Here is a 27,664-nt window from a genome sequence, read left to right as displayed (position 1 = left end):
GACAACCTGTGAGGACAGAAATTAAATCAGTGTCGGGGGAGTGAACTTCTGGGGGGCATGAGGCAATCTTGAGTGGGGAGGGATGAAAATATTTTATATTTTTTATTTATCTTTTAATTCTATTATGTCCCTATGAAAATGATGTTCTACACACTGCGATTATATACACAATGAGAAAACTATTTAAAACTTCCTATACATGGATACTTCAACTTGAATTTGCACATGTGCAATTGATGGTCTGCTCCTCATAGGCCCCTGCGGTCTGTTATACTTAAGGTCCCATGGATTGGAGGGCAACTAACAACAATAATATGCACGGATAAGAGCTTTTCAGAGAAAAGCTTCCTTTCTGACTTTCACTGGTGCAGGCCTCATACCACCTAAGAGCAACAGATGAAAACACCACTGACAAAACTAGTCACACAACCCGAGTGGTTACAAAAACTAAACAGAACACACGTTTGGAAGAGAGGAGGGAGATTTCTCAAGTTTTGTGCAGGCTGAGCCCAGGGAAGCTCTGCAGAGCGAGTTTAGGGAAAGGTTTCTGTCACCCGAGGAACGAGGAACCAGGGACCAGAAAAGTCATCACAAGGGTCTGGATGGCTGAGGTCACAGATACAGAGTCACTGGGAAGGAGTGTGGCATCAGAAAGAGAAGCTGACTCTGGAGTCCAGCAGAGCTACACTAGGATTTAGCTCCAGAACTTACTAGCAGTGTGACTTTGGAAAAGCAATTTACCTGGAGCTGTGGATTTCCAATCATGAAAATGGAGATGACATTTTCCTTGTGGTTGTTAAGGATTAAAGAGAATGAATGCAAAGCAACAGCACAGAGTCAGACAATAAGGCGTAGCTGAAACTACTACATTCTAACTTTATTTTGCTATAACAGGATGACACACTCAGAGAGAAGACACAGGATTCAGGAGGAACTGAGATTTCTGGCAGAGCAGTTGCATTCTGAGACAACCCTGGCTGCAGACAGAGGCCTGTGTACCCCAGAAACAGTGCTGATCGAAATAAGATCGCAACTTAGGCTTACAATATGATCTTTCATCCCCTGGTCTGCCTAAAATGCAGATAACATGTATCAAACTTGGGTTTCCAGAACTGTTGGAGGGATCAAATGAGAAAATCTCTTTTTAAACAGTGAAGCGCAACACAAATCTAAAGGCATATTATTATTATGATTATTCTTGTTCATCTTTGTATTTTTCCTAAGTGTGTAACACTTTCACTAAAAATTGTATGGGTCCAACAGGGTATTTGGGTAATTTATTTGACCATGATGAAATAAAATATATTTTTAAACGCAAATTTAAATGTAAGAATCACACAGCAACGCTTATAAAATTACAAATCCTTTAAGGGAATGTTTATTGTTTAAAAATAATTACAAAACAAATGTCTATTTTTTAAATTTAATAAGTATATGTTAAGGGAGAAATTAATCGGTTGTTAAATTTAAAAATATATTGTCCTACTGGAGATAAATGAAAGCACTGGTTTTAAAAATTTCTTGTCACCAGCTGCTGCAACATCCTAATGATTTCTAAGAAGCTTCTCCCCAGAAAACTACTCATCCACAAAAACTATGTCACAATGTTGGGACTTCCGTCCTCTATATTAGAGGTATTTTTAAATACTAGGTATATTTTTTTCTTAGTTTTTAAAAAATAATCATTTTTTGGAATCCTTACATTTTCTAGAACTGCTCTGTACCAGAAATAGTATGCCACCACCTCCCTTTAAAAAGGACTCTACAGAAAAGAACAAGCCCCTACGAAAGGAAGAAATCTCAATGTGTTGATGTGGAAACACCTAGATAGCCTAAGTTAAAAGCCTCCAAATAAGATTCTATGTAATATCACTAATACTAAATATATATGTAAAAGCATAGGAAACAGGTGGAAGGACAGACCGTAGTACTAAATACTGGAGCTGGGGTTGAAGGAGCAGTTTAAGAAGGGACTTGCACTTTTTATCCTATGTACTTCTATACTGTTTGTTTTTTATAACAGCGATAGGTAATTTTTCGATTTCTAATTTTAAAAAAGTCCTTGAGTGCAGAGCAACAAATAATCTAGCTGAGAAAGAATAGCAGTGAAGAAAATACTACAATTTATTGGCAAAAGCCAAATAGTACAGGGGAGAAGAGAAAGAAAGAAAAACAGAATGAAAGAAGAAATGGTAGGTACATCAGAAGTGGCAGCGGCAGCAACAACAGGCAGATATTAGGAGGCCAGAAGCAAGGGCAGCGGGCTGCAGCTCTTGGAAGGGGCCAGGGCGGTCGAGAGGAGGCGTCTGTGAGCTGCCACCCTAACAGCCTAGGAAGGATCACTGGGCCCACCACACCCGGACCTGCAGCAGTCGCTGAGAGCTCACCTGGGCCATGCATGGTTCCCACTATTTTGCACGCATTATCTGATTTAACTGTCACCACGGGCCGTATTTACATACAAGGGTAAGTGGTTTACTGAAGGCCAGAGAGCCAGTAACTGGCAGAGCCAGGCTGTGATTGTGGATCTGATACCAAAGCCCACAGTGCAAACTACTACACTGCATGGTGGCAGACAAAAGCCCACAAGGCAAGGCAGTGAGTGGGCCAAACTTAAGAAAAGCTAAAATGAGTATCCACTCATTCTGAACTTGCAACTGGATGTAGTAAGAGGCGGTGGAATCTGTGATGAACTGAACAACTCCAGTACGTAACAGTCATGGAGCAGTGCAGGCCCACCCAATAACACCAGATTTCGGTTCTTTCAGGAGAAATTCAAAATGATACTTTTCTGTGAAATCTGAGTTTTAAATACTGACAATTAGTTAAGAAATTTAGAGGTTGTAGAGGCCAAATCAGGTCAGTGGGCACTAATTTGCTACCTCTAGGCTCCTGGTTTAAAATTCATGGACATCAGGTACAGTGGTGGAGATGTGATAAGGCCTGTAGACTAGATAATGGTACTGCATTAACGTTAATGTCCGGGTTTTGTTTATTACACTGTGGTCATGTACAATATCCTTTTCTTTCGTTTTTGAAGAAAATACTAAAATTTTTAGGTATAAAAGTGTATCATATTTACAAATTATTTTGAAAGAATTCAGAAAAATGTGTGCACATGTACGTTGTGTGTAGAATGATAATTGTAGTCAAATGGTAACATCTGGGGAACTGGGGAAAGAGTACATGAGAATTTTTGTACTATTCTTGTAATCTTCTTTAAAGTGAAATTATATAGAAACAAAAAGTTAAAATAATCCAATAATATCGTCAGCTTGGCACAGAAGTCCCTACATAATCTGGTCTCTGCCTGTCATAACCCTTGAAATCACTGTCCTCTATGTCTCAGATCATTTACATTAAAAGATAATTTAAAATACTCCCTCATGGTACTCAGAGTTAATTTTTTGCTTCATGAAAATTTACTACCATGGACTTTAACAAAAGAATACCAGACAGCAAACTTACACCATCTTTTCAAGAGTTGGCTCATATATAAGAATTTGGCCCATGACAAAATTGCTTACCACAGGTAATTAAATAATTTTAAATATGATTTATTAAAACTTACCAACTGTTTTTCACTCACAGGAGATGGAGGTGGGGGAGCAGTTTCTCCAGAGGTGGGGCGCCAGGTCAAGAGCCTTTAAAACACCAAAATCACACCAGTCACTGCCACTGCCAACATGTTTTGAAGGAGAAATCTGATCATGTTTTATGGTTAAAAAAAACGAAAAACCACTCTCTGAAAAGTTTCAAAATTTTAAAACCAATTTGTCTAAGTATTACTGTCATCAAGTATGTTCCAAAGTGAGATTTAAAAAAAGTTTGAGATTTTTAAAAAAACTCACAGAACTCTTTAGATTCTATTTTAAAATAAAACGCATAAAAATAAATGAAATAAAAAAATTTTTTGGCTGGAAAGAGGAAGCTAACTTGCCAACCCTAGATTGGGCGCCCTGGCTTTAACGATGAGTAAAGCCCAAGTTCTTGCTTCTGGGGAAGCAGGAGGCGCCGGGAGTGGGGCAGACAGACGGTAAACAGATCACTTCAGTTCCACGTGAAAACTACTCTGGTACACATATTTTCTATTAAGAGACACTTATTAGATGAACTTTAAGGTCTAATATCTTATTCTGAGCGTTTAATTCAATAAATTAAAACAGAATCAGTTTTTAAACATACACAAAAAAAGTACAGCCCGATTGGCTTTTGTAACGACTCCTAAGGGACAACAGGTAGGCAGGAATTCATAAGACACAGGTAATTTTAGGGTTATCTGTGCGTTTATTACACTGCTCCAAAGGAAAAATGCCCCCTAAAATAAGAAAGACTATCCAGTATTTAGAAAGAAGCTAGACTACCATGAGTCCTTGGAGTGTAGTCCTGCCTACAGACTTCTTTTTAGACGCGTGCACATTTTGTTTCACTTTCTGTTTACTATTCTTTAGGATATTTACAAAGGAATTATAAGTGTGCAGTCACATTTAATTCAGGTCAAGAAAAAGTTTATGAAGCTTAAAAATCTGGATAATCGGTAGTTTTTACATATAATTTTGTGCCAGCCTATACACATATGACTGCTTAATAAGACGTTTTAACGAACAATCTACCTGTGGATTTAGAAATTATAGATCTAAAGTCAAACTATGTACAGGCACAGAGCCCCCAGGGTTGAGCTGGGAAGTAAGTTCCAGTCTGTCCTATAAGAATCCAGGTGCTGTCAGTCAGTCAGGCTGACTACATCTGCTTTCTCACTGACAAAAACTACCTCACTGCAATTTAATTCCAAACAGCCCTTAGGGAAAGTGACAACTAATTACAAAATCTAATATTTGCAAATAGATTTTAACTTGATTATTAAATCTATAGTAACTGAAACATACACTGAGGTTTTTTTAAATTTTTTTAAAATTAAAAACCGCTGCTTGGTTTGCTCTAGACAAGTAAAATCTTATAAAAGTCAGTAGACTCACTTCATAATGACCTGGATTTGGATGATCGGAGTAAGGGATTTTGGTTTACAAAGAGTTAATTCATGTATTTGCTATGGTTTATAGGCGTCTGATTTGTAATAAATCTGAATACATGAAGCATTGGGACATGTTTAAAGGGTTTCTGTTATGAGAACTCACTCGCTGCCATCAAACTTACATAAATATAAAATATACATATATAAAAATAAGGTTGTATAAAATCTTCTTACGCGTGTGGGATTGTGGTTTTGAAGATATCCAATGTGCAGTTACAAGTTTTATCCCAGATTTCTAGGGTAAATTTTTCACCATTCAGAATAACAACATTCTCTAAGCAGTTTGTACCAGAACGTGCTAATTGCTCGTTGTCTAGAAAAGAAAAGAGCAATTCATTTATCTATTACCACAGTCACATGTAACACTTTCTAACACATCTGGTAGAGACCTACCTTGCTGCACACACCAGTACAGCTGCGCAAAAATATCATCCAGAAGCACATCACTGAGGACTTCTAAATACTGGGTGAACACATCACAGATGGCATAAAGTGCGTGGTTGCAAGTAGTTGTCATCCATTCAGCTTTCTGGGGGGAAAAGAGGTTAAGTGAAAGTCAAACCATTCATCAACATCTAGAATTAAGAAATGTTTTCATATTTAAAATGTACACCTGTCAGTGTTTCTCTTAATAGAGTTCTTAATTTTCTCTACAACATTATATTCATCTTAATATCTGATTTCCATTTCTCTTCATTATCCCCAACAACCCATAACCACCTACATATAAAATGATTTCGGTTATTTTCTGTATTATTTGCCTTGATTATAAAAAGAATATCACTGCATCACTTTGATATTCACATTATGACTTTTCAAACACTATGCATGAAGACAGCAGCTGGCCTTGGTCCAGAATAGGATAGAACATGAGAGAGAAATAAAAAGGAAGGAGAAGGTCGGGGCTTGTCCTGGGCTGAAAACAAAACTGGCTTTCCTGAACACTGCTTACTTGAAAACACCACCAAAGATCAAAAGGGCTATACAAAATAAGGATAAATAATTTCTTTTCTCTTCTCAAATACAAAAACGATAATTGCAGAAGTCTGCATTTAATACAATTGTATGAGACAAAATAGGGGAAAATTTGAAGCGCTCTACTCATAATTCCTGAAATGCACACTGTATCTGGTCTGTAGTAAAATACATTGAAATAAATAAAATTTAAATTTTACTTTGTATTCTTAAATCAGAATGAGAAGTCACTATGCATTACTACAGAAAAGCTACTGGTTTTTTACAGTTGTGACAAGGTTAAAATGAGAAAAGAAACTAGAAGTTTAACAAAAACACTGAAAACAAAAAGTAAATTTATGAATGCAGTTCTATTCCAAAATTGTGTTCCTGTTTATAAAAAGACATACTATTATAATTTGAAATACTAAAATGTATTAGGGAAAATATCAAAAACCTTTTAACTTAACTATGCTAAATGAAAATTTTGTGTTTTTTTTACCTCTGTCTGCTGTTCTGGCAACTTCATGTTGTCAAAGATTCTGAAAACAATTCGAAATAAATCCTGCCACCAGTGTTTTTCATAAGTGTGGCCATATGTTTTCATTATTTCAAACATTACTGTTAAGCCCCTAAAATGACAAAACATAATTGGGAGAGAGATAATATAAAACAGTATACCACATCAAAACTCCACCTGCTAACACAGATTTCAGTAGTTCCCAAAGCTACTAACAACGTAAGCTAAAACCAGTTCTAGACTGACACACGATACTGAGCTGTAAGATATTTAAGTTGTAAAACAACTGATTTCTATAGGACACATCAGTTAGGAGACAACTCCAAAGCCCTCTGCCTTAAAAAATTTTTTTTTCTTTATTTTACTTTTCCCTCACTTTCACACCACCAACCCAACATTTAAACACTGTAAATGGAATTGCAGATTGAGAAAAATCATCATTTGGGTGAACATGAATGTTTCAGAACTCTGCCCCAGGAAGCAAGCATATCCACAACACTATCATTCCCATGCTCTAATACACGAAAGCAGTCTACGCAGAAACAAAAACTAGATTTTAAGATCTTTTTTAAAAAGCTAGAGGGATTTTTAAGTAACACTATGACCCTTGTTCATATGCTACTGCCAAACAAAAGGATTTAGCATGGATACTGTAAAATCTGAGTAGGAAATGAGCGACATGAGGGTGGGTCTCCGTCTGTCTCGTCCACTGCTGTACACAAGGCAGCTGAGCAGAGCCTGTGGCCAAGGAGGTGCCCAGTGAGTACTTGCTAAATGAATTAACTGCGCAGGAACACTTTCCTTGTGTTTTGAGTGTTAAAACTGAAACTTGAAATTGGTTTCCTGCTGCCTTATTACCTTTTGTGAAATAATACCTTTATGTCAACGTTAGCTTAACATAAAGCTTAATCTTTTCTCTTTATCTTACTTTCTTCTAGCAAATTATAGACATCCTTGAATTTACAAATGTGTTACATTCCCAAGTCTGATGGTAAGCCAGGACACATTTTCCTCTGACAGGCTCCATAAGGACTGGTTCCTGGTCTAGCTAATTTGCTACTATGCACAGGCTTAGTAGGAGAATACTCTGTCAGATCCACCACTAGATGCTAGACCCAGAGTTTTTCACCTACAATGGAACAAGGCTCTCTCCTCCTCCATCCGCTGAGCTCAGAGTCCATTCCCACACCCTCCACGTAACTGGATGCTACTTCCCACGGCTGGGGGTAAGGAGATGTGGGGAATCCTGTTTTCCAGGTCCCAAAGCAAATACTGAGCTCTATAAAGTCCTCCGAGGATGTTTACTGCTGAAGAAGTATTTTTTTCAAGCAATACTGAAGTAGCTGGTATGCAGGGAAAAAAAAAACTATTTGGGATTCTAGGTTAATTATTTAAACCCTAACTCTTCAGTTTCCTCCCCTACAGCATTTTGGGAAAATCAAATGAAAACGTGAGAAGTACTTTACAATTTAGGGTGTTATATAAATGATGTTGCTGTTGTTGTTAGGTGCTGTCAAGTTGGTTCTGACTCAAAGCGACCCTCAAGACGGAGTAGAACTGCCCTATAAGGTTTCCAAGGAGCAGCTGGTGGATTTGAACTGCAGACCTTTTGGTTAGCAGCCAAGCTCTTAGCCACTATGTCACCAGGGCTCCATATAAATTATAGGCCTATATTTTTAAATGTAATCTAAATAATAACTCACACGAATCCTAGGGTAAGGCAGAGAAATAAAAAACCCTCACCAAACAAAATTTAATCTCATTCGTCTTCCCCTTTACCAACAAGAACACACCCATAATCTGAACATGGGATATGGTAAAAAGAAAGCAAGGCAAAATGTGGCTCCAGACAAGGACAGGCTAAGAAAGCAGTAGATGTCCTCTCAAACAGATTTCCACAAATAAACAAGGGCAAGGTGTGGGGCGTGTATGCTGGGTTTCCACACCTTCTTAGTCATGTTAGTCATGGCATGTCAGTCACTCCACTGAGGTGGCAGGACATTTGAAAGTCGGAAATCTAAGTAATTTAGATTTACATGAATTAGGGACTATCAAAAATTGAATTTTATCATGTTCCTTACAGGTGTATTGATAAACAATTCACCATGCCTACATGCAAAATGAAATGTTTTATAATGCTCTTATGGTATTAAATTCTATGACAAATTCCCCAGGATTGAGTCCTATTTTGGATTATTTGTCTATTTTTCAAGAGTTTCTATTATAATAAATAGTGCTAAGAACATGAGAGGTTTCTCAGGATATAAATCAAATTTAACCTTGGTTTGGGGTAGGTGTGGTTCTGTCATGAAGACAGATGAATTCTTTAATTAAATTTTTATCACTTGACTAGTTACAAGTATTACTTTTATGATTTAAAAAAAATTCAATAAAGTTAAATCTACAAAAGACTAATGTCTCTTTCCAAAACCAAGGCAGGATACTTAAAGGAAGGGATTTTGTTCAATATTGCTTTGGAATACTCCCTCCTGCCAACAAAATAAACAAAACTAATGTAAAACTGAACTCATGATGGGCTCAAATACCTGCTGACACGTATCAGGATACACAAGCTGTGCATTTCAATTTGGCAGTCAAAAATACAGGGTGAGAAAAATTATACTACGGGATTCATACAAACTGTGACGTGAAGAACGCCTATTGAGTATTTGTATGGTTACATAATAACCATAATAGTTCCTTTACAAACTGACTATATGTTCCTATAGATCTCATTATTGAAAACATTTTTTAAAGAGTTCGATTATTTTTTAATAAAGCTGTATTACTCAAGATTATTTTACTGTCCAGGCTTCAAAGAAAAACTACTGTTTACTTAAACTCCACCAAGGTTGTGCAATATAAAATTCTTATATCATTCATCTGGAAATAAAGTTAATTTTGCCACTAACTTCAATTTCTGACTGGAAGCAAATTAACTTAGAAGCTAAAACTCAAAGCAGGCTATAACGAAATTTTAAGGAAAAGTAATGTATTTCCATTTTTATTGTTGTTCTAATTAACACATGTTAAAATATGCCTATCTATTAAATTGCTCACCTACATGTGATAATATACACGATTTATGGCCTTTAACTACTGAACTTCTGTTACATAAGAAAAGTTAATTTGATTAACGTCAAAAGAAATCCTTCAAAATTTCATTACAAACACTGACTGTTACCTGGTCCTCACATCTAATTTGCATCTGTTGATGACACAGGATAACTCAAAGAGGACTGGAAACCAGCCTCTCACCCACACTCTGTCTTCAGGAGCCACGTTCATATCATCACTTGTGTATTCCTTGAAAGCCTTCAGAAGAAAGGTAGAACTTTTAAAGGCAAAACACATTAATACCTGTCCATTAAGCTTATTACGTACTTCTCCAAAAACGTTTAAATGCTTTACTAATTAAAAGCGAGCAATTTTATAAACAATTTATCAAAAGACAGAGACGCTAATAGCCTACAAAGAGCACTACAGTAAAACTCAAAAGCTGCCTGTTTTTCAGCTTCAACTCTGACACCAGCTTTCTGTATTATTAAAAACAAACAAACCCATTGCTGTCTATTCTGACTCATGGCGACCCCATGTGTTACAGAGTAGAACTAAGTGCTCCGTAGGGTTTTCCTGGCTGTAATCTCTACGGAAGTAGATCATCAAGCCTTTCTCCTGCGGAGCTGCTGGGTGACTCTGAACCACCACCTTTAGGTTAGTAGTCGAGCGCAAATCGTTTGCGCCACCCATGGACTTTCTGCATTATTAGCCAGGTTAGATCAGGCTCTCACTGTTGTCAGTGATGATGACATCATGAAGCCACCCCAACCACACGGGGGAGTTGTGAAGATCAAATGAGTTGATGTTTGTAAAAACTACTAAACACCCCACAGGTCCACATTAGTATGCAGTAAAACTCCTATTACCAAATCTATGATGTATCGTTTTTCCTCACAATAGTTACAAAGACAGATTCAGATATGTAATGCTACTTCAGCCTTTCACCTGCAGAGCTGAAGCTCACACTTACCCACAGTCAGCCAGCCGGCTTTGGTCCTGCAGGGTGCCAGAAGACACAAAGCAGTACCAGGTGATGGCTGGAAACACAAGCCTGGGTTCAGACCCTAGTTCCCTTTTGCCAGCCAGCCCTGCAACTATGGACAAGTTTTTAACGGCTCTGTGCCTCAGTTTCCTCATCTGAGGAACTTTATGTGGCTAGTAACATTACCTATCCTAGAAAATCATTAAGAAGACTAAACAATACATTTGAAACACTCAGAAAAATACCTGACACCTTCAGTAAATGTTAGCTATCATTATTAACTATTATAACTCACAATTCAAGCTCAGATTCTTTTTTGGCTCACTGAAAAAGGCTTCATATCTCAATTCCCAAATAGCTAGATTTCAGACCACAAACAAATAACTCAGCAAAAAGTCTGTTTACTAAATTGCACTATACCTGAGGTCTATCGGATACATATTTCGCACAATGGCGAATAAGTCGAATTGCTTCCATACTCGTGTCTGGGAAAGCTGCATTGCACGCAAACTCAGACAAACATTTCACTGCATCTTGAAAAGAGTCAATGGTTGCTGGAAAATGTTTTTCAAATACACGGGCTAAAAGAGAGAAAAACATATCAAAATAATTATTATTTAAATTATTCTTAATTGTACCAAAAACACATCTACCTCTAAGTGTTATAACGCCTGATTCTTAAAGGTTGTTAAGGGCTTTGACAGCCAACAGATCTGGAGTTCAAGACTGTCTCTACCACTTACTTGAACACCCCGAGAACTGAGGACAGAGAAACATGTGTTTTGTTTACACTATAAACCCAACACCTAATACACAGTATTACAGTCGGTACCGATGAAACATTTGCTGAATGAATACATGAAATTACTTAATCTCTCTGTATCGCAGTTTCTTGATCTATAAAATGGGGATAATAATGCCCATAGGATAGTTGTAAGCACCACATAAAATAATGTAGGTAAAGTGCAAACACTTAGCAAATGACAGCTCTGATGATGTCATTATTCTTGATTATGATCAACATCTTGTATACGGGCTTATTTTACCTCCCTACTAGTTCACTCCCCTTTAAAGTTAAAGGAGGCTGTGTAACACAGTGAAATGCAAAGGCTTTGTCTTAAGTTCCCTCACTCACTAGTAGTTCTGTGACCCTGTGTAAATTATTTAACCTCTCTGTGCCAGCATTTCCTTATGTGTACAAAAGGGATAATAAGGGTATTTATCTCATAAAATTGTTGTGAAGATTTAAAAAAAATACATGGTAAGTGTCTGGCATATAATAAGTAATAAATAAATGTTAACTGTAATAATAATGACAATATTATTATTACTCACTCTGGTTCTCCAGGCAAATCTTGGTAAACTTAAACACCATAATGCCCATAATCTTTTTGAACACATTCAATTGTGTGTGTGTGTGTTTTATAATTTGAACAGAGCTAAAACAATACTCACTGACAATGTGCCCTGTTGTTTGGAATGCAAGTTCCACTATGCTTTCATCTTGATCGGATGCAGCTAGATGAAACACAGAGAAAATGTTCTTCCATCCAGAACGAATGTTAGCAGCTTGAGAATTAACCATCTGTGCTATACACCGTACAACCATATCTCGAATTGTGGGAGACCTAAAATATTAATATTAATTGCTTGGATATGCATACAGATAAAACTCATCAGATTTTTCTTTTGTTTCTCCCCCTGCTGTGGAAAGGTATTTTTCTGATTTTAAGTAATTCAACATATGTAATACCTGTTCCGTTTCATTATGTGTTCAAAAGGTCTTAAGAAATCCTTCTGGAATCTGAAGTTAGCAAGCTCCCCCTTCTCTAAGAACTTCATTGACAACTGCCTCAAGGAGTCTACTGCAAAAATAGCTACATCTTCATTGGGGTTACAGCCAACCTGTAATGGCAACAAAAATACAGGATGCTCATGCCAGCAGTGAAAAGTCACAATTCTTTATTTTTGTTTTAGAAAAAGTATAAATTAGAAAATATAATGGATAGATAAATCCTAAGATTCTCTATAAAGGTACTAGGAGTATGTTAACACTATTTCTCAACAACAAAAATAGATAAATTTTAACTAAATTCTTTTTTTTTTTAAACATTTTATTGTGCTTTAAGTGAAAGTTTACAGAGCATATTAGTTTCCCACTCAAACAATTTATACAAATTGCTTCGTGACATTGGCTGCAATCCCTGCAGTATGTCAGCACTCTCCCCATTACCCCTCCCCGGCCGGTTCCATTCATCGGTTGTCCTGTCTCTCAGTGGCTTCCCTGCCTTAGTCAAGTTTTACTGAATTCTTAAAACCTACAGCAATCATTCCTTAAAAGAAAAAAAAGAGGATTCAAAGGATTTTCTAAATTTAATTATAAAAAAAATAAACAGCTGTTCACAGGGGAAAAAAAAAAGCCTTAATTAGATTGTGATATAGAAAGTTTAAACAAAGGAACCTATTACAGATACAAACAAAAACTATAATTATTGAAATACCTTATTAAAATGATCTCCAATAACTTCCCAAATTCGAGACCACTGCAGCCTTATTCTTCCCATATTGTAATATGATATTTCTACTATTTTTTGCAGACTAAACATTCTTGGGTGTGTAGTGGAAAGTAATTCATCCATAGACACAGCACAGAGCCAACGGACAAAATCCACTATAATGCAAAGAAATTTACATAAAAAATCTATAAACCCCACACTGTCACTCACATTCAAATCATTTTGCTAAAATAAATTACGTTGGTCTATTTTTTAAAAAAAAAAACTAAAAATCTACATTAACTTAAAAGTGTTTTTTTAGCACAAAAGCCAGTTTGCAAATGGAATGAATGTACATACTTACCAATAGCATTTCCATCTAGCCTCGTAGACCCCGTAAATATTCTAGGAAAAAAAAAGACCACAATTTAAAAATATGTAAAGTCTTACATTTATGTCAATTTAAAAGTAAGTGGCCTGAGTTACTAGCTATTTTTTAAAAATCTATTTTAAGGAAAAAAAACAAAAAACCCAAGTAATCAAGTAAGTGTTTTTTAATCATATAATTTAGGAACAACTGAAGCTTAAATGTTTCTCTCACCTCCAGCCCCATGCATATCACTTAGCAGTCAATAATACTATTAGAGTGAGATTATATTGCTGCAATTTTACTAGCAGAGTTATAAACACCTCAGATGGGTATCTCATGAGACTCTAAGATGAGAAAAACATTAACTTGATAAAACTAACAAATAACTGGCACAATACGAAAGAAAACATTTTGTATTTTTTCCTATCAGCATTAAACAAGTTTATTTTTACAAGTAACGTAAGCTTGATTAGAAAATTCATTGATGGCAACTTACAAGTGATTTAATATAACCTTGCAAACAGCCTCACACAGTTTAATTAAGAAGTGGACCGGCCGCTTTTCTCAGGGGATTCAAATGCCTGGAGTTAAGCTATGCAGTGAGCTCTGCCGAGCGAGCCTTCTACTGAGCTCCTTTTCTATGTTTCGTATTTTTCATGAAAGACTTCAGCATAAACATGCTACTTCTCTTTTTTAAAAAGCTGCATTTCTACCCATCTTCTGGGTGTGGAACCCAGGGTCTGATGTAACTCTCAGGACAGAGTGACATTCCTCAATTTAAAATGTACACAACAGGATTTGCATGATAAAAAGTTTCAGCAGCAATTCAAATATTAAACTTTGAAATAATAGTAAAACATTAATAGCTACCACTCTCAAGGCGGGTAACTGTCCTAAATGCTTTATATATATTCACTCGTTTAATATTCATAAATACCCTGTGAGGTACGTACCACTTAATACCAATTTTAAAACTAAGAAGCTGAGGTATAAAAACATTTAATAACTTCTTCAAAGTCTCAGAACTAATAAAGTGCAAGAGCCAAGATTCAAACCAGGACAGTCTGACTCCAGAGTCCATCCCCTAAATAATCATGTTACACTACCTCACACTCATGTGAGCAAACATATCTTAAAAAACTTAAATATATTCTAGTTTTCTTTCCTGCTGTTGTTGTTCTGTGGCGTTGGGTGATGCCAACTCATAGTGACCCTATATGACAGAGTAGAACTGCCCCATGTGGTTTCCTAGGCTTAAATCTTTATGGGAGCAGATTGCCAGGTCTTTTCCCCCACGGCGTGGATGGTGGGTTCAAACTGCCGATCTTTCAGTCAGCAGCCGAGTGCTTAACCACTGTGCCACCAGGGCCCCGTCCCGCCCCCACCCCAGGAGCACAGTGATTAAGAGTTCAGCTACTAACCAAAAGGCTGGCAGTTCAAATCTACCAGCCACTCCTTGGAAACCCTATAAAACCAAAACCAAGCCCACAGCTGTGGAGTTGATTCCGACTACCCTATAGGGCAGCTCTACTCTGTCCTATATGGTCACTATGCGTTGGAATCGACTTGACAGCAACAGGTTTAATGGGTTTACTACTACTATCTGGATGTTTCTGAATATACCATGATTTTTAACCTCAGTGCTCTTGAACATCTCTCTGTGTCCTGGCAATGAGAAACAAAAGACAGAAAAATGTAAAAACTGACAACATGATAACCCAGAATCTACGTTCCTGCTAAAGAAATGCCTTAAGATTTCCTACATTGCTCTTGTCAGTACAATAAAACAATTCAAAAATCTGGCTGAAACCACAATCGGGGGGAAAAATCAAAAGTTGTAATCTCCCATTTACCCAGTGGCTAGACGGAAACCAGAAACTAAAAACATACAAAACCTAAAAAACTCTTACATGAACAAAAAGGAAAATTTCTAGAATACACATTTCAAATGTGCTTGGCTGATTTATTAAACTAGAGGTATTCTCATGGAAGGCAATGGATATAAACAAACCACACCACAACTACAGTCAAAGGTAAATACTACAGGAAAAACAACAGGAAAAGGAATAAAATAACCCAGAAAGACGTTTTCGAAATGAAGAAGGGAGCAAATGGCAAAGAGCAGAGGGGTAAATAACAGAAGCAGAGTGGAGATTATACACAACCATTGGGGAAGGAAGCTGAAGGTGGTGAAATGATGGAGCACAAGGCAACACGGACGGAGAACTACCATCAGCAATCAGACAGGCTCTGAACACTTGGAGTGATGGTGTAGGTAAGGGGAGCATGCCTCCTGGGTGAGGGCATTCAAATTCCTACCCATTTTGGTAGCCTTTCAGGGGTCACTCTATTTCTAGTAATGCTCCACTAAAGATAAGCCAAGTGGTAGAGCACAGCAGTCTGTGGAGGCATTTAAAGTTAAGCTTTAATACACTACACAGAGCTACGTGTTTCACAAAATCAGTCTATGAAATGGATTCTACATTCCTTGTATGAAGAGCAAAGGACAGAAGCATGAGAATCTTCAGTGCTAATATTAAAAGACATGCCCTAAAAAGCATGGGGGTGGGGGGAATAGATTACTGCTTCATCCACATTATGATACTAATGCACACACAAAAAAGCGAGCAAACTCTTGAAGTTTCAGGATCAAATGAACTTTTAAACTGTATGCAACACACAAGCAGCCTAAATTACTATACCTGTTAGAAGTTTTCCAGAGTGAAAATATCAAAAGTAACCTATATTTCTTAGACCTGTACTAACTGAAAGACAGTTAAGAGCAAATGCAGCTGGATGAGCTATACGTATTTTCTGATAGGTACAGAATGTTCCAAAGAGTAAGATGGGTCAGTATAAATAGAAATTCAGAGGAAATAGTATTAAGAACTAATGTGCTCAAATAGGAAGAAAGGCCTGGTGATCTACTTCCGAAAAATCAGCAAATGAAAACCCTACAGAGCACAACAATCTGATACCATTGTGCATGGTCGCCATGAGTGAGGACCAAATCACCAGCAGCTAACAAGTGTGTTTAAAACACAGTAATAAAAACTATGATTCTAAGGAACTGCTGTTTTTAGAGTTTAGAGATAAATCATTCCTGGACACAGTCTATCCCCCGCATAGTTTAATAATACTTTTGAAATTGGTCTAGTTCAGTGATGCCTAGCAAATGTGGAGAATTAGGTACTCCAGATTAAAGTGCCCGATATTCTCCTAAATTCTAATGGTACACGATTCCCAATATAAAAAGAGAGGTAATTAGAAAATTTTATTATCTTAACGCTTGTAAATAAATCAATTTTTTTATTGTTGTTGATAAAGAAATAGATGCTAAAGAATTAAAAATAATTGTTTTTATTACTAGTTTCTGTTTAGTTCCTATACTAATAGTAACAGATTAGTCCAAACAACAGGCCACCAGACAAGGAAGTGTTTCTGCTGGACAATTACAGAAATCTCCAGGCTGATACCTGACAATATTCTCACCACTGTTTTGATTACCAATGTTACCTTACTGAATTAGCTGATGTACCAGAGAGTTAGAATATAACATATGAAAATAGAAATGCAGAAGAAATTAAATACATCACACAAGAATAATACAATCTTACAATAAATCAAAGATATACTTTTTTAATGCTTCCACTATATGCTAAAATTTAAATGTTAGGCTTTGCATAAAATTGGACAATGGATTTGTTTGTACAAGTATATGATGATGATGAGCTTGAGACAATGAAGTACTGTGCTAAGACGCCTCTGAAAGTGCATCAATTCTTAAAACAGAGAGGCATATAATTTGTTCAAATGAGGGACATGCCCCCTGTAATAAACAGTGGATAGGAAGATAAATTAGGACCGGATGTGGTCACGATAAAGTAGATTCTGGAAATAGCAACAGCATCTAAAATGTTAAATCTTGTCTGAAAAGATTCTCATAATGACAGTGAAGATGATTTTCTGCAAGGGAAGAAAACCATTTAGAAGAAAGCAGCAGAGGGGCAGATGTCACACTGCTCCGGACTTGTACGCACAGGCAGACAGGTGCAGAGGTTAAGAGCACACACTCGGAGACCTGCTGCCTGAGTTATGTCCTGCCGCAACCCTCAGATTGTCTGTGAATGAGAGAACCAGACAGTTACTGCAATAACCAAGGCCAGGCTAGCCCGGCGGGGTAAATGAGCAAGTTTCCCAACCTCCCTCTGTGTCAGCTTCCTTATCTGTAAATGATGACAACAACAGTCCTCTCCTGAGGCTACGGAAAGGATTAAATGAAGTGATACACGTAAGGCACTTTGAAAAGTGCCAGCAAGTGGGATCCTCACACTACATGGTAGGTATCAGATGGTACACAATCTGTCTTCAACTTTTGCAAGAAAAAGGCAAGTGGCCGTTCCACCCTACCCCCCCAAAAGAGGCAGCAAATGACATTAAGAATTTTCAGGGAAAAAGTTCTAGGGAGTATGTCCAGGGTCCGTAGCCACTGAACACTCTAGTCCTGTTTGTACTTAGAGCAACAAATGTTACCCACAGTAAAATAATGAATCAGCATGAATCTCCAGGCCATCAAGAAAAGATGAGAGAACATGTATTTTTGAAAGTTTTCATCAACAGTGGTTAAAAAAAAAATTTTAAACGTTAGTGTTGTAAAATGCTAAGTTTCAGTTATTGAGACATTTATCTGGGAAAAAACTCATCTTCAAAAGAACACTAGATGCTGTTCTACACGCTGGGCATTTTACATCTGAAATAAATTAAATATTCCATAGTAAAATAAACCATGTATGTGAGTTCTTTTAGAAAACAAACTAAAACTTAGGAATACCTAGTAATATACATAATACATAAACTCAAAAGTCCTTTCCAAAGACGCTTATAATGAGAATTGCCAGAAAATCCCTTTCATTTTACCTGTAACTCAGTTCTACATCAAGGACCCAGAAAGACAAATTACATTGCGTTGTCAAATAGGGATAATAAGGGGAATATGTTTTCTATGAAGAAAACAAAATATTTGTGTCATTTTTCATCAAGGTAACCATATCCCTAATGCCCACTAGGATTTATCTGTAACTTAAAATGTTATACTGTTTATCTCCTTCCTATATTCTACTATTTAAAATGCAAAATTACAGGTACTTCATCATCTAAATCATGGCATTTCACAATACAGTCTTATATTACTTTAGAGAGATTCTTTTGGCAGTATTTTTTTTCTTTTTACTAATGAGCAAAATATGTCTAAATGCTACAGAATTGAAATAGTATTCATCTGAAAAGGGAATGAAATGAATACCTTACCTATCTACAGCAACAACAACACTCTGAGAACTGGTTTCTCCAATGGATTCCTGAATACTTGCTATCTGCTTCCAGTCCACATTTCCTCCAACTACCACACATAAAAGAGAGTCATTTCAGTTTGAAAATAATTCAGTGGAAGAACACACTTATAGTTCTATAACGCATTTCTGAGTCAATTATTTTCCTATTAAAAGAAAAAAGGCTTTGAATGAGCAATTCTTTTGCCATCAGTGACATTTACCAAGGCCAAATATGCTTAATGAGCTATACTAAGCAGTATATAAGACGTGGTTACAAAGACACAAACTGTGTTTGCAAAGATCACACAAATTAGAAGGACCGAGAATTCAGGTCACAATATTAATGACATTAGGCATAATGTTTAAGACAGCACTGACCCCAGTTCCCACTACAACTTCTAAGGATGATTCCCAATTCCATATAGCTAGACCTCCCCAGTCATTTAATCAAGTCCCGTTTACAACTGCTTATTGGAAATGTCTACCTGTATGTTCTAACATCCTCTAATTCAGAGGAATCATCTATCTTTTCCTCCAGAACTGGTTCCATATTTTTTAGACAGTGGAACAACAATTTCTCTAATTTTCAAACTTTTAAACTTAGAATTATCTTTGATTTCTTTCCCCTCCGCCACTCTCAGCATTCAATTAGTCACTAAACCTGAGGGATTTTTCCTTTGACCTACTTTTCATATCATCCATTCATTTCCACTCCTACTTAGTTTAGGCCCTCATAATTTCATGCCTGGACTACTGAAACAGTTTCCAACTGATTTCTCTGCTGCTAATTTTTCCCATGGAAACGCTGGTGGCGTACTAGTTAAGTGCTACAGCTGCTAACCAAAAGGCTGGCAGTTCGAATCCACCAGGTGCTCCTTGGAAACTCTATGGGCCAGTTCTACTCTGTCCTATAGGTTCGCTATGAGTCAGAATCAACTCGACAGCAACTGGTTTTTAATTTTTCCCATCTTCTCCCAGATTAATTTTCCTAAATCATCATCTTCATTTTGCTACCGCTACCTACAGGATAAGGAACAAACTTCCCAGCCTAGCAGTTAAGGTACTTCCCTTCAACATTCTAGCCAATATGCATCTGCTCATGCCAACCTTCAACTATATAAAAATTATCTACCAAGACCCAATTTGTGTTCTCAATGAAGGATTCCTCTCTATTGTTATCACCTTCTTCTGAACTAAGTACTATTCAGATCAGAATTTCTTCCATACAGGTCCATATAAATTATTTTGTGGGTGTCTGTATTGCCTTCTCAACCAGATAAAAAACTACTAAGGTTATGAATCATGTCATATACATTTTTTGTACTTCTCTATCTTACTCAATACTGAGTACACAAAGCAGGTGTTCAGCAAATAGTTGTTGACTGATTGATCAGATACTCAACAAATGTCTTTCGGATCGCAAACATGCCAGATAATGTCATTTAAACCAGCTGGATTCTAATTATATTCCAGGAACTGAACAACGTGAAAAGGATGTGACCTTCTTCCTCACCAAGTCAATAATTTACCAGGAGAGACAGACATGTTTACAACTAACTATAATACAGTGTAATGATTACTTTATGGCTCAAATGAACTAACTACTAAACTGCAAGTTTGCTAAGTAGAACTAATTTTGATAGGGGGAGAAGACAAGGGGTGTTGCCTTATGGGAAGTCATCACATAGGATGAAATGTTTATTCAAGCTGGACCCAGAAAGATGGCCATGTGAAAATGAAGCATAAGGAAAAGCATTTCAGGAAGAGAGGGCAGCACTATTAGGTAAAGGAAGCACGCAAGTGCACAGCATGTTTTAACATACTTTGGTGTGTCCACGATGGAGGATTTGGTGAGGGACAGGGTAAAACGAAGAGAACAGTAGCAGGAGATGAAGCTGGAAAGGCAGACTAGAAATAGACTGTGAAGAGCCTTGAATACCATGTTACACATACTGCTTTGGAAAAACAGAAAACCATAAGACCTTTTTAGAAGATTGACATGATCGAATTTATCTTTAGAAAAATAATTCTGGTAGTGTCTGGAGAGCATATTCAAAGAGGAAGTGATACTTGAGTCAGAGAGACAAATGAAGAGTCTACTTCTATAATACAAGTGAGAAATGATGAAAGCCTGAAATAAGTGACAGAGAACTGGGGTGGTAGGGCAAAGAGTAACTTCAAATGTACAGGACGTTATAGGAATTTAATGAAGAGAAATCCATGAGAAAAAATAGCACCGATCACCACATAACTTCTTTTATGTATCAACTATATGTCCTTTTTACAGAGCTTCCTATACATTTTATATTTAAATATAACAATCTGTAATCATTAATAATAAACACACTCAATGGAATCAAAGAATATATAAAACATACAGGAATCCAAAGGACCCATTTCACAAATACGTGAACTCTTTCAAAGATTTGTATCACAATAAACAATAATCTGCTAATAGTTTATTACCAATCTACTCTAAAGCACAAATATTTATGGTTAACTAATATACACAGAGAACAAAGAATATATGCTGCAATTATTCATTTATATGACCAAGCCAGTATGCATATAATTCAAATCTAATATTTATATACACTGTATTCTCAATAATCAAAAATTTCCTTTTTCTAAAAAATACAAGTACAGATTTTTAACATATCATCCAGAAGGTCAGAAATACACATCCTCAACCCTGTTAACTTGATTTCATAAAATATTTGGTCCATGAATACTGGCAATTAAGAAGGACATTAGTTTAAAAAAATAAAAAATATACATAGATTAAACTGGCTTGATTATCTGTCTGTACCTTATCCTCTTCTAGTTTAAACTCTGCCTACACTGTCCGGCTCCAGAAAGCAGCCATTGTCTGAGCCAGTGAGCACAGATAGACCAGGGATGGGCATCTATGACATAGGCTGGCTGATGACCAACGAGATGGCCTGAAGTAAGGACTCTGTTCAACAGAGGCCAACTCAGTAAGATCAGCTCCGTCTAGGGTACACACTGGAAAATGGAAGACCTAAGCAATCCAGACTGAGTTAAGAATGGAGCAGACCCAAAAAGAGAAGTAGATGACATAAGAGAAAGCCTAAATAAAGCATGAAAAAGAGGTGGAAGAGAGTGGCTGGTCCCTGGAGTGGCTTGGAAGTCTGAACTGTCTTTCATTTTCAGATCCAAAATGTGTGTATCTTCATGTAAACTCCCCTTTCCTGAAAGAAGAGGAAGGCCATTCCATATCTTTGCAACCTAAGTAGCACAACAGCACAGTTATCAAATTAATTTTAATTGGCTTTGAAGTATACTAGCAAACATTATAAGTATCATTATTTCTCATTAGACTAAAACTTTCAGAATGAACTATTCCACTGATACTATTATTTTTAGTATAATTTACTTGTGTAGTTCTACTTGCTAACACTGAGCCCCAGTAATTTGCACCTTTTCATTATTTTGGCCTTCCCACACTCCTGAGGCCTTTCAAAGCTATTGAATCAATCAATGCACATTCATTTCACCTGCCTGTAAGTATTTTTCACCATGCCTCCTGCTACCTCCTGGAGTAATTATAGTTCTAATGTTACAGGTTAGACTTCCAGGTTATGAAAGTCACCATGCAGGTACTCAGGAAGTTCTAAATCCTGCTGCCGGGTCACCAAGTCATCAGGCCTACACCTGCACTGGTAGAACTCCAGACCTCGCAGGACCACAGCATCTATGGTATAATAACTGTGGTACAGACTGCACTGCTGGCTGCTATGGTTGGATTACCACCAGGAACTAATTTTCTCCAGTCCAACCTGAAGCCACAACATGGTCCTGGGTCTTTACTTCTTTACCTATGGATTCTTCTTCAGGCTTGAAATTCTTTGGACTTAGTTATTGCTAGCAACCACAGAAAAATGTCCAGAGATGCAAAGTTAAAATACAAAGCCTTAATTTAAAAGTAACTATTCCTGGATCTCAGGTGTATTCCTTCCTGCCTGCCTTAAGTCATGTCTCTAGATTCCTTGGTTGGAGATGGGGTGGGGAGGATGGACACAGAATAATTCAGAAACCTCTAATATTCCAGCCACTGTGCTAAATCCATTCATATATATTCTTAGTTAATCCTAAAACTTTCTGAGTAGATATTACCTGTAGTTTGCAAAAGAGCTCAGAGAGTGAAAGTAACTTGCACATAGCAAGGAAGAGATACAAAAGAATTCAAGCCTGTTAACCTATTGCCGTTGAGTAGGTTCTGACTCACATTGACCCTGTGGGATGGAGTAAAAACTGCCCCACAGGGTTTCCAAGGCTGTAATCCTTGCCAAAACAGACTACCACATCTTTCTCCTGCAGAGTGGTTGGTGGGTTTGAACCACTGACCTTTTGGTTAGTGGTCAAGTGCTTAACAACTGTGCAACCAGGGCTCCTTAATTCAAACCCAGAAGTACCTTATTCAAGGTAAAAAATAGTCTAAACTTTATTTCTTCTCTGGCCAGACGCCTTCATTTTATAACTAAAAATGTATTATCTTTGACTGCTCTATATTCATTTTTGCCAATACTGTCCACTGTTCTACTGGGGTAAGCCTGGAAATACCTGGCCATATTAAGCACATGACAGGAACCAGGGAAGAGAGTCCATACTGGCAGAAGTGTTTGGCTGGGCCTGCAGAATGCCTTTAGAAGTTTTGAACGTGAATGCATTCTCCAAGGCCAAACTCTCTATTATCTTATACTAGCCTTCACACATTTAAGTTACCTGCCTAGCCTTAAAAGCAAGTAATTTTAAGCTGCATTCTTCTCCCACCCACCCCCAAACTAGAAGATTAAGACTAAGGGTCATTTAATGTTGCATAAACCAGACCAGGCAAGAAATACTTAGTTCCCTACTTAAACACCCTGCTTTTTTCTCACAGAGTTAGCCAAAGGGCATTTTATCATATCCCTATAATGCATTGCTACAATAAAGTTACTTATAATGAGTAAGTTAAAAATAATTTTTGATACTGCATAAAAATAATTTTTAAAACTCTCACCTAGCCCCAGACCGACAAATTCATCAGGAGCCTGATCTTTTGTTCCAGTCAGAGATCCTTCTCTGCCTCGCACTGTTCCAGAAATATACCGGGGTTTCACTCCAGTTCCTATCAGCTGTGCCAGCTCCAACTGACTGATGCACTTCAAAATCTTAATCACAAAAAGGAAATGAAAAAAAACTCCATGTGAAAAATATTTAAATGTATGCAAGCAAGGATTTAAACGGTACACCAAATTATGTCAATATAAAAAGCTAAATGTACTTATTCTAAACACAAATTATAGTTGTAAAAAGTAAATTCATTTCTTCCCCACTTAAGCATGTCACTGATTAAATATTTAGTATTAGCTCATTTTATAAATCAAATTGCAAAGCTAAAAATAAAGAAAGTGCTTATACCTCATGCCATGAATTTCCTAAATAATTTCCATCTGTATGAGCTACTGTGATGAGTGTTTTTATTGTGTCGATGTTCTTCTGCTTCATTTCAGTAATACCAGAACTCACTGTAAGTAAGGTAAATCTTGCTAATGCCTGGACATACGCATCTCTTTCCAGCTATAAAAAAGAGAAAAGTGTACTTTTATGGTTGTAAATACAGCATAGCAATCTTTAATTCCCTACTGACAAGCTGTTAATGTGTTAAGTAAAATTTCAACTGACATTTCATGAATTACATACAATATCACAAATAACTGCAGTTTTTTAATTTTAAGATGATGAATGATGCAGAAAAGGCACAAATTTCTAAAATCCAAGGACAATGTAGGTGCCAAATCAAGAAGAGATTTTAGTAATATTAAATAAAATCATGTAGTTAAAAAAACATTCATTGAGCACTTAAGTTTCAAGTACTGTGTGGACCAGCACAAACCTAATTTGTAAATTTGCTTATTTTTTCTCTGCAGCTAGGCTGTGGTTTTTAAGCCATACCATTTATAATTAAATGTGAATCAGGTTTGTAAAAAAAGAAAAGAAAAGCTTTGGCCAAAACTATTATCAGACAAAGCATATAAATTACTAGAAGGGACGGCTTTCATGAAAAACTGCACACTAGACACCTGGTGCTTTTAAAGATAACTTGTTCTCAGAGTTAGGTCAGGTTATAAGGTGATATAAAAAGTTTATGTAACATGATTCAATAAATTTGAACATGAAACAGATATTCAAATTATCACACAGTAATTCAATGTCTTAGAAACATTTTAAACAGCTAATATAATATAGAGAATATAGAGAACAAAACTGCAAAGTTATTATGGTGAATTTTAGACAGATCAACACAGAACGACTCCTTCCATCATGGTTTATCAGAAACTTAAACGTTAAAATTCATTTAAATTCCACCATAAACTGAAAATTAATTTTTAATAACTCAGATATAAAAAATTATTGTAATCTACATTACAGTAATAATATAAGCAATTTACATTTTTCAGATTGGCTACAAAATTCTTTGTTACCTGAATGCTGAAAATGCACGCAATTCTGATTGCACATCTTATACCTTCCAGGCAAAGAGAAGCTACTTCAGTATCATCACAGTCTTGTAGACCCACACTGAATGCGGCCAGAAAAGGGGTCCAAGCCAACTAGAAAAAGATGTCAAATATATAATGGGCATCAACCAATAATTAACTCTTATGATAATACTATATTAACATTTCTCAGAGGTTTTAGATGATAGAAGATTTGAGGAAGTTCTGGAAAAAAGCAAATCAAGTTCTTGGCATAGTTATTTGGAAAGCTTTTTTAGGCACAGGGGATGAACTATGGGAAGGCTGCCTGGGCTTAAATAAGTAAGAAAGAGCAAGATTACAAACCAGTAGGTGACCTTAGGCATACTTTAAGCACAGCATCTGTAAATTACTCACATCACTAAAAAAATGGGAATAGTCCAGATTCATAAATAACATTAGCTTTACCCCTGACTTCAGAATCTTCTCTCTGCAAGCTCTGTCCCTTGCAATATTTCACTGGTTCTTTCTTTCAAATAAAATCCTTTTAATCATGTTCCTACTTGCAACAATTACATTATTCTCTTCTTTAACCCTGCTGCTTAAAAAACATCATTTAATCTTTTTTTAAATACTTAAATTTTTTTTACGGTGAGGCATCAGTAAAATCTTTGGTTCCTAGTTGGACGACACTTTAAAATATATAGTTCAATACAATCTTTCTTCACTGCAAGAAAAGTATTGTGAAAACCAACAAATACTTACTCAAATCTTACCATCAAGACCATGAGTACCTAGTGAAGTTATAATGTAAAACAAAGAAAACGCTGATTTCTGACTACTGAAAACCCTAATATCAAAACATATACACCCACTTCTTAGTTATCGACATGGTTCTAAAGACCAGGTCTTTATGCGAAAATGGAGAATTTTTTTTGTTTTCAAACCATCCATTTGTTGATTTTCTTTATTTACAAAATATGATCATTTAAAAAAATTGCACTGGCAAAACCAGATGTCCATCTGCAAAAAAATGAAACAGGACCCATAACTCACACCACATACAAAAACTAATTCAAAATCGATCAAAGACCTAAACATAAAACCCAAAACTATAAAGATCATAGAAGAAAAAACAGGGTCAACTCTAGAGGCCCTAATACACGGCATTAACAGGATTCAAACCATAACTAACAATATACAAACACCAGGAAATAAACTAGATAACTGAGATCTTCTAAAAATTAAACATTGTGCTCATCAAAAGACTTCACTGAAAGAGTAAAAAAAGAACCTACAGACTGGGAAAAAATTTTGGCTATGACAAGTCTGACAAAGGTCTAATCTCTAAAATCTACAGGAAAATCCAACACCTCCACAATAAAAAGACAAAGAATCCAATTAAAAAATGGGCAAAGGATATGAACAGACACTTCATCAACGAAGATATTCAAGTGGCTAACAGATACATGAGGAAATGCTTGCAATCACTAGCCATTAGAGAAATGCAGATCAAAACCACAATGAAATACCATCTCACCTCGACATTACTGGCACGAATCAAAACAATAGAAAATAAGTTTTGGAAAGGCTGCAGGGAGACTGGAACTCTTATGCACTGTTGGTAGGAATGCAAAATGGTACAAACATTTTGGAAAATGATATGGCGCTTCCTTAAAAAGCTAGAAATACCATATGAGCCAGCAATCCCACTCCTAGGAATATATCCTAGAGAAATAAGAGCTGTCACACGAATAGACATAGGCACTCCCATGTTCACTGCAGCATTGTTCACAATAGCAAAAAGATGGAAACAATCTAGGTGCCCAACAACAGATGAATGGATAAACTATGGAATACTACACAATGATAAAGAACAATGATGAATCTGCGAAGCACCTCACAACATGAATGAATCTGGAGGGCATCATGCTGAGTGAAATAAGTCAATCACAAAAGGACAAATATTGTATAAGACCACTACTATAAAAAATCCTGAAAAGGTTTAAATACAAAAAGAAACAATCTTTGATGGTTACGAGGGAGGGGAGGGGTGAGAGGGAAAAACACTAAACAGACAATAGATAACTGGTAACTTTGGTGAAGGGTAAGACAGTACACAACACTGGGGAAGCCAGCACAACTTGTCCAAGGCAAGGTCATGGAAGTTCCATAGACACATCCAAACTCCCTGAAGGACCAAGTTACTGGGCTGAGGGCTGTGGGGACCACGGTCTCGGGGAACAGCTAGCTCAACTGGTATAACAGTTTATAAAAAAAATGTTCTACATTCTACTTTGGTGAGTGACGCCTGGGGTCTTTAAAGCTTGTCAGTGGCCGTCTAAGATACTCCACTGGTCTCATCCCTTCAGGAGCAAGGGAGAATGAAGAAAACCAAAGACACAAGGGAAAGATTAGTCCAAAGGACTAATGGACCAC

General features: G+C 36.7%; 1 protein-coding gene across 4 annotated transcripts in view; it reads right to left on the bottom strand.

Annotated features, from left to right (window-relative positions):
- The window catches only part of ARFGEF1 (ADP ribosylation factor guanine nucleotide exchange factor 1), a 141,130-nt gene that overhangs the window by 14,252 nt on the left and 99,214 nt on the right, over positions 1-27,664 (bottom strand). For all 4 annotated transcript variants that reach the window (XR_002823347.1, XM_004372541.2, XM_023727762.1 and 1 more), the window contains 14 exons: positions 25,232-25,360; positions 24,168-24,326; positions 23,767-23,917; positions 18,721-18,811; positions 13,408-13,448; positions 13,050-13,219; positions 12,302-12,453; positions 12,004-12,176; positions 10,969-11,129; positions 9,691-9,821; positions 6,489-6,618; positions 5,426-5,561; positions 5,207-5,345; positions 3,572-3,644 (listed from right to left, as the gene is read on the bottom strand). Coding sequence is in view for 3 of the 4 variants with exons in the window: in XM_004372541.2 (XP_004372598.1) it covers positions 3,572-3,644; positions 5,207-5,345; positions 5,426-5,561; positions 6,489-6,618; positions 9,691-9,821; positions 10,969-11,129; positions 12,004-12,176; positions 12,302-12,453; positions 13,050-13,219; positions 13,408-13,448; positions 18,721-18,811; positions 23,767-23,917; positions 24,168-24,326; positions 25,232-25,360 (1,836 nt within the window). In the remaining variant the exon portion in view is untranslated. The remainder of the gene's footprint in view (positions 1-3,571; positions 3,645-5,206; positions 5,346-5,425; positions 5,562-6,488; positions 6,619-9,690; positions 9,822-10,968; positions 11,130-12,003; positions 12,177-12,301; positions 12,454-13,049; positions 13,220-13,407; positions 13,449-18,720; positions 18,812-23,766; positions 23,918-24,167; positions 24,327-25,231; positions 25,361-27,664) is intronic.

The sequence above is a fragment of the Trichechus manatus genome, unplaced genomic scaffold (assembly GCF_000243295.1).
Source record: "Trichechus manatus latirostris isolate Lorelei unplaced genomic scaffold, TriManLat1.0 scaffold00018, whole genome shotgun sequence".
Classification (NCBI taxonomy): domain Eukaryota; kingdom Metazoa; phylum Chordata; class Mammalia; order Sirenia; family Trichechidae; genus Trichechus; species Trichechus manatus.
This window is presented reverse-complemented; position numbering and strand designations above follow the sequence as displayed.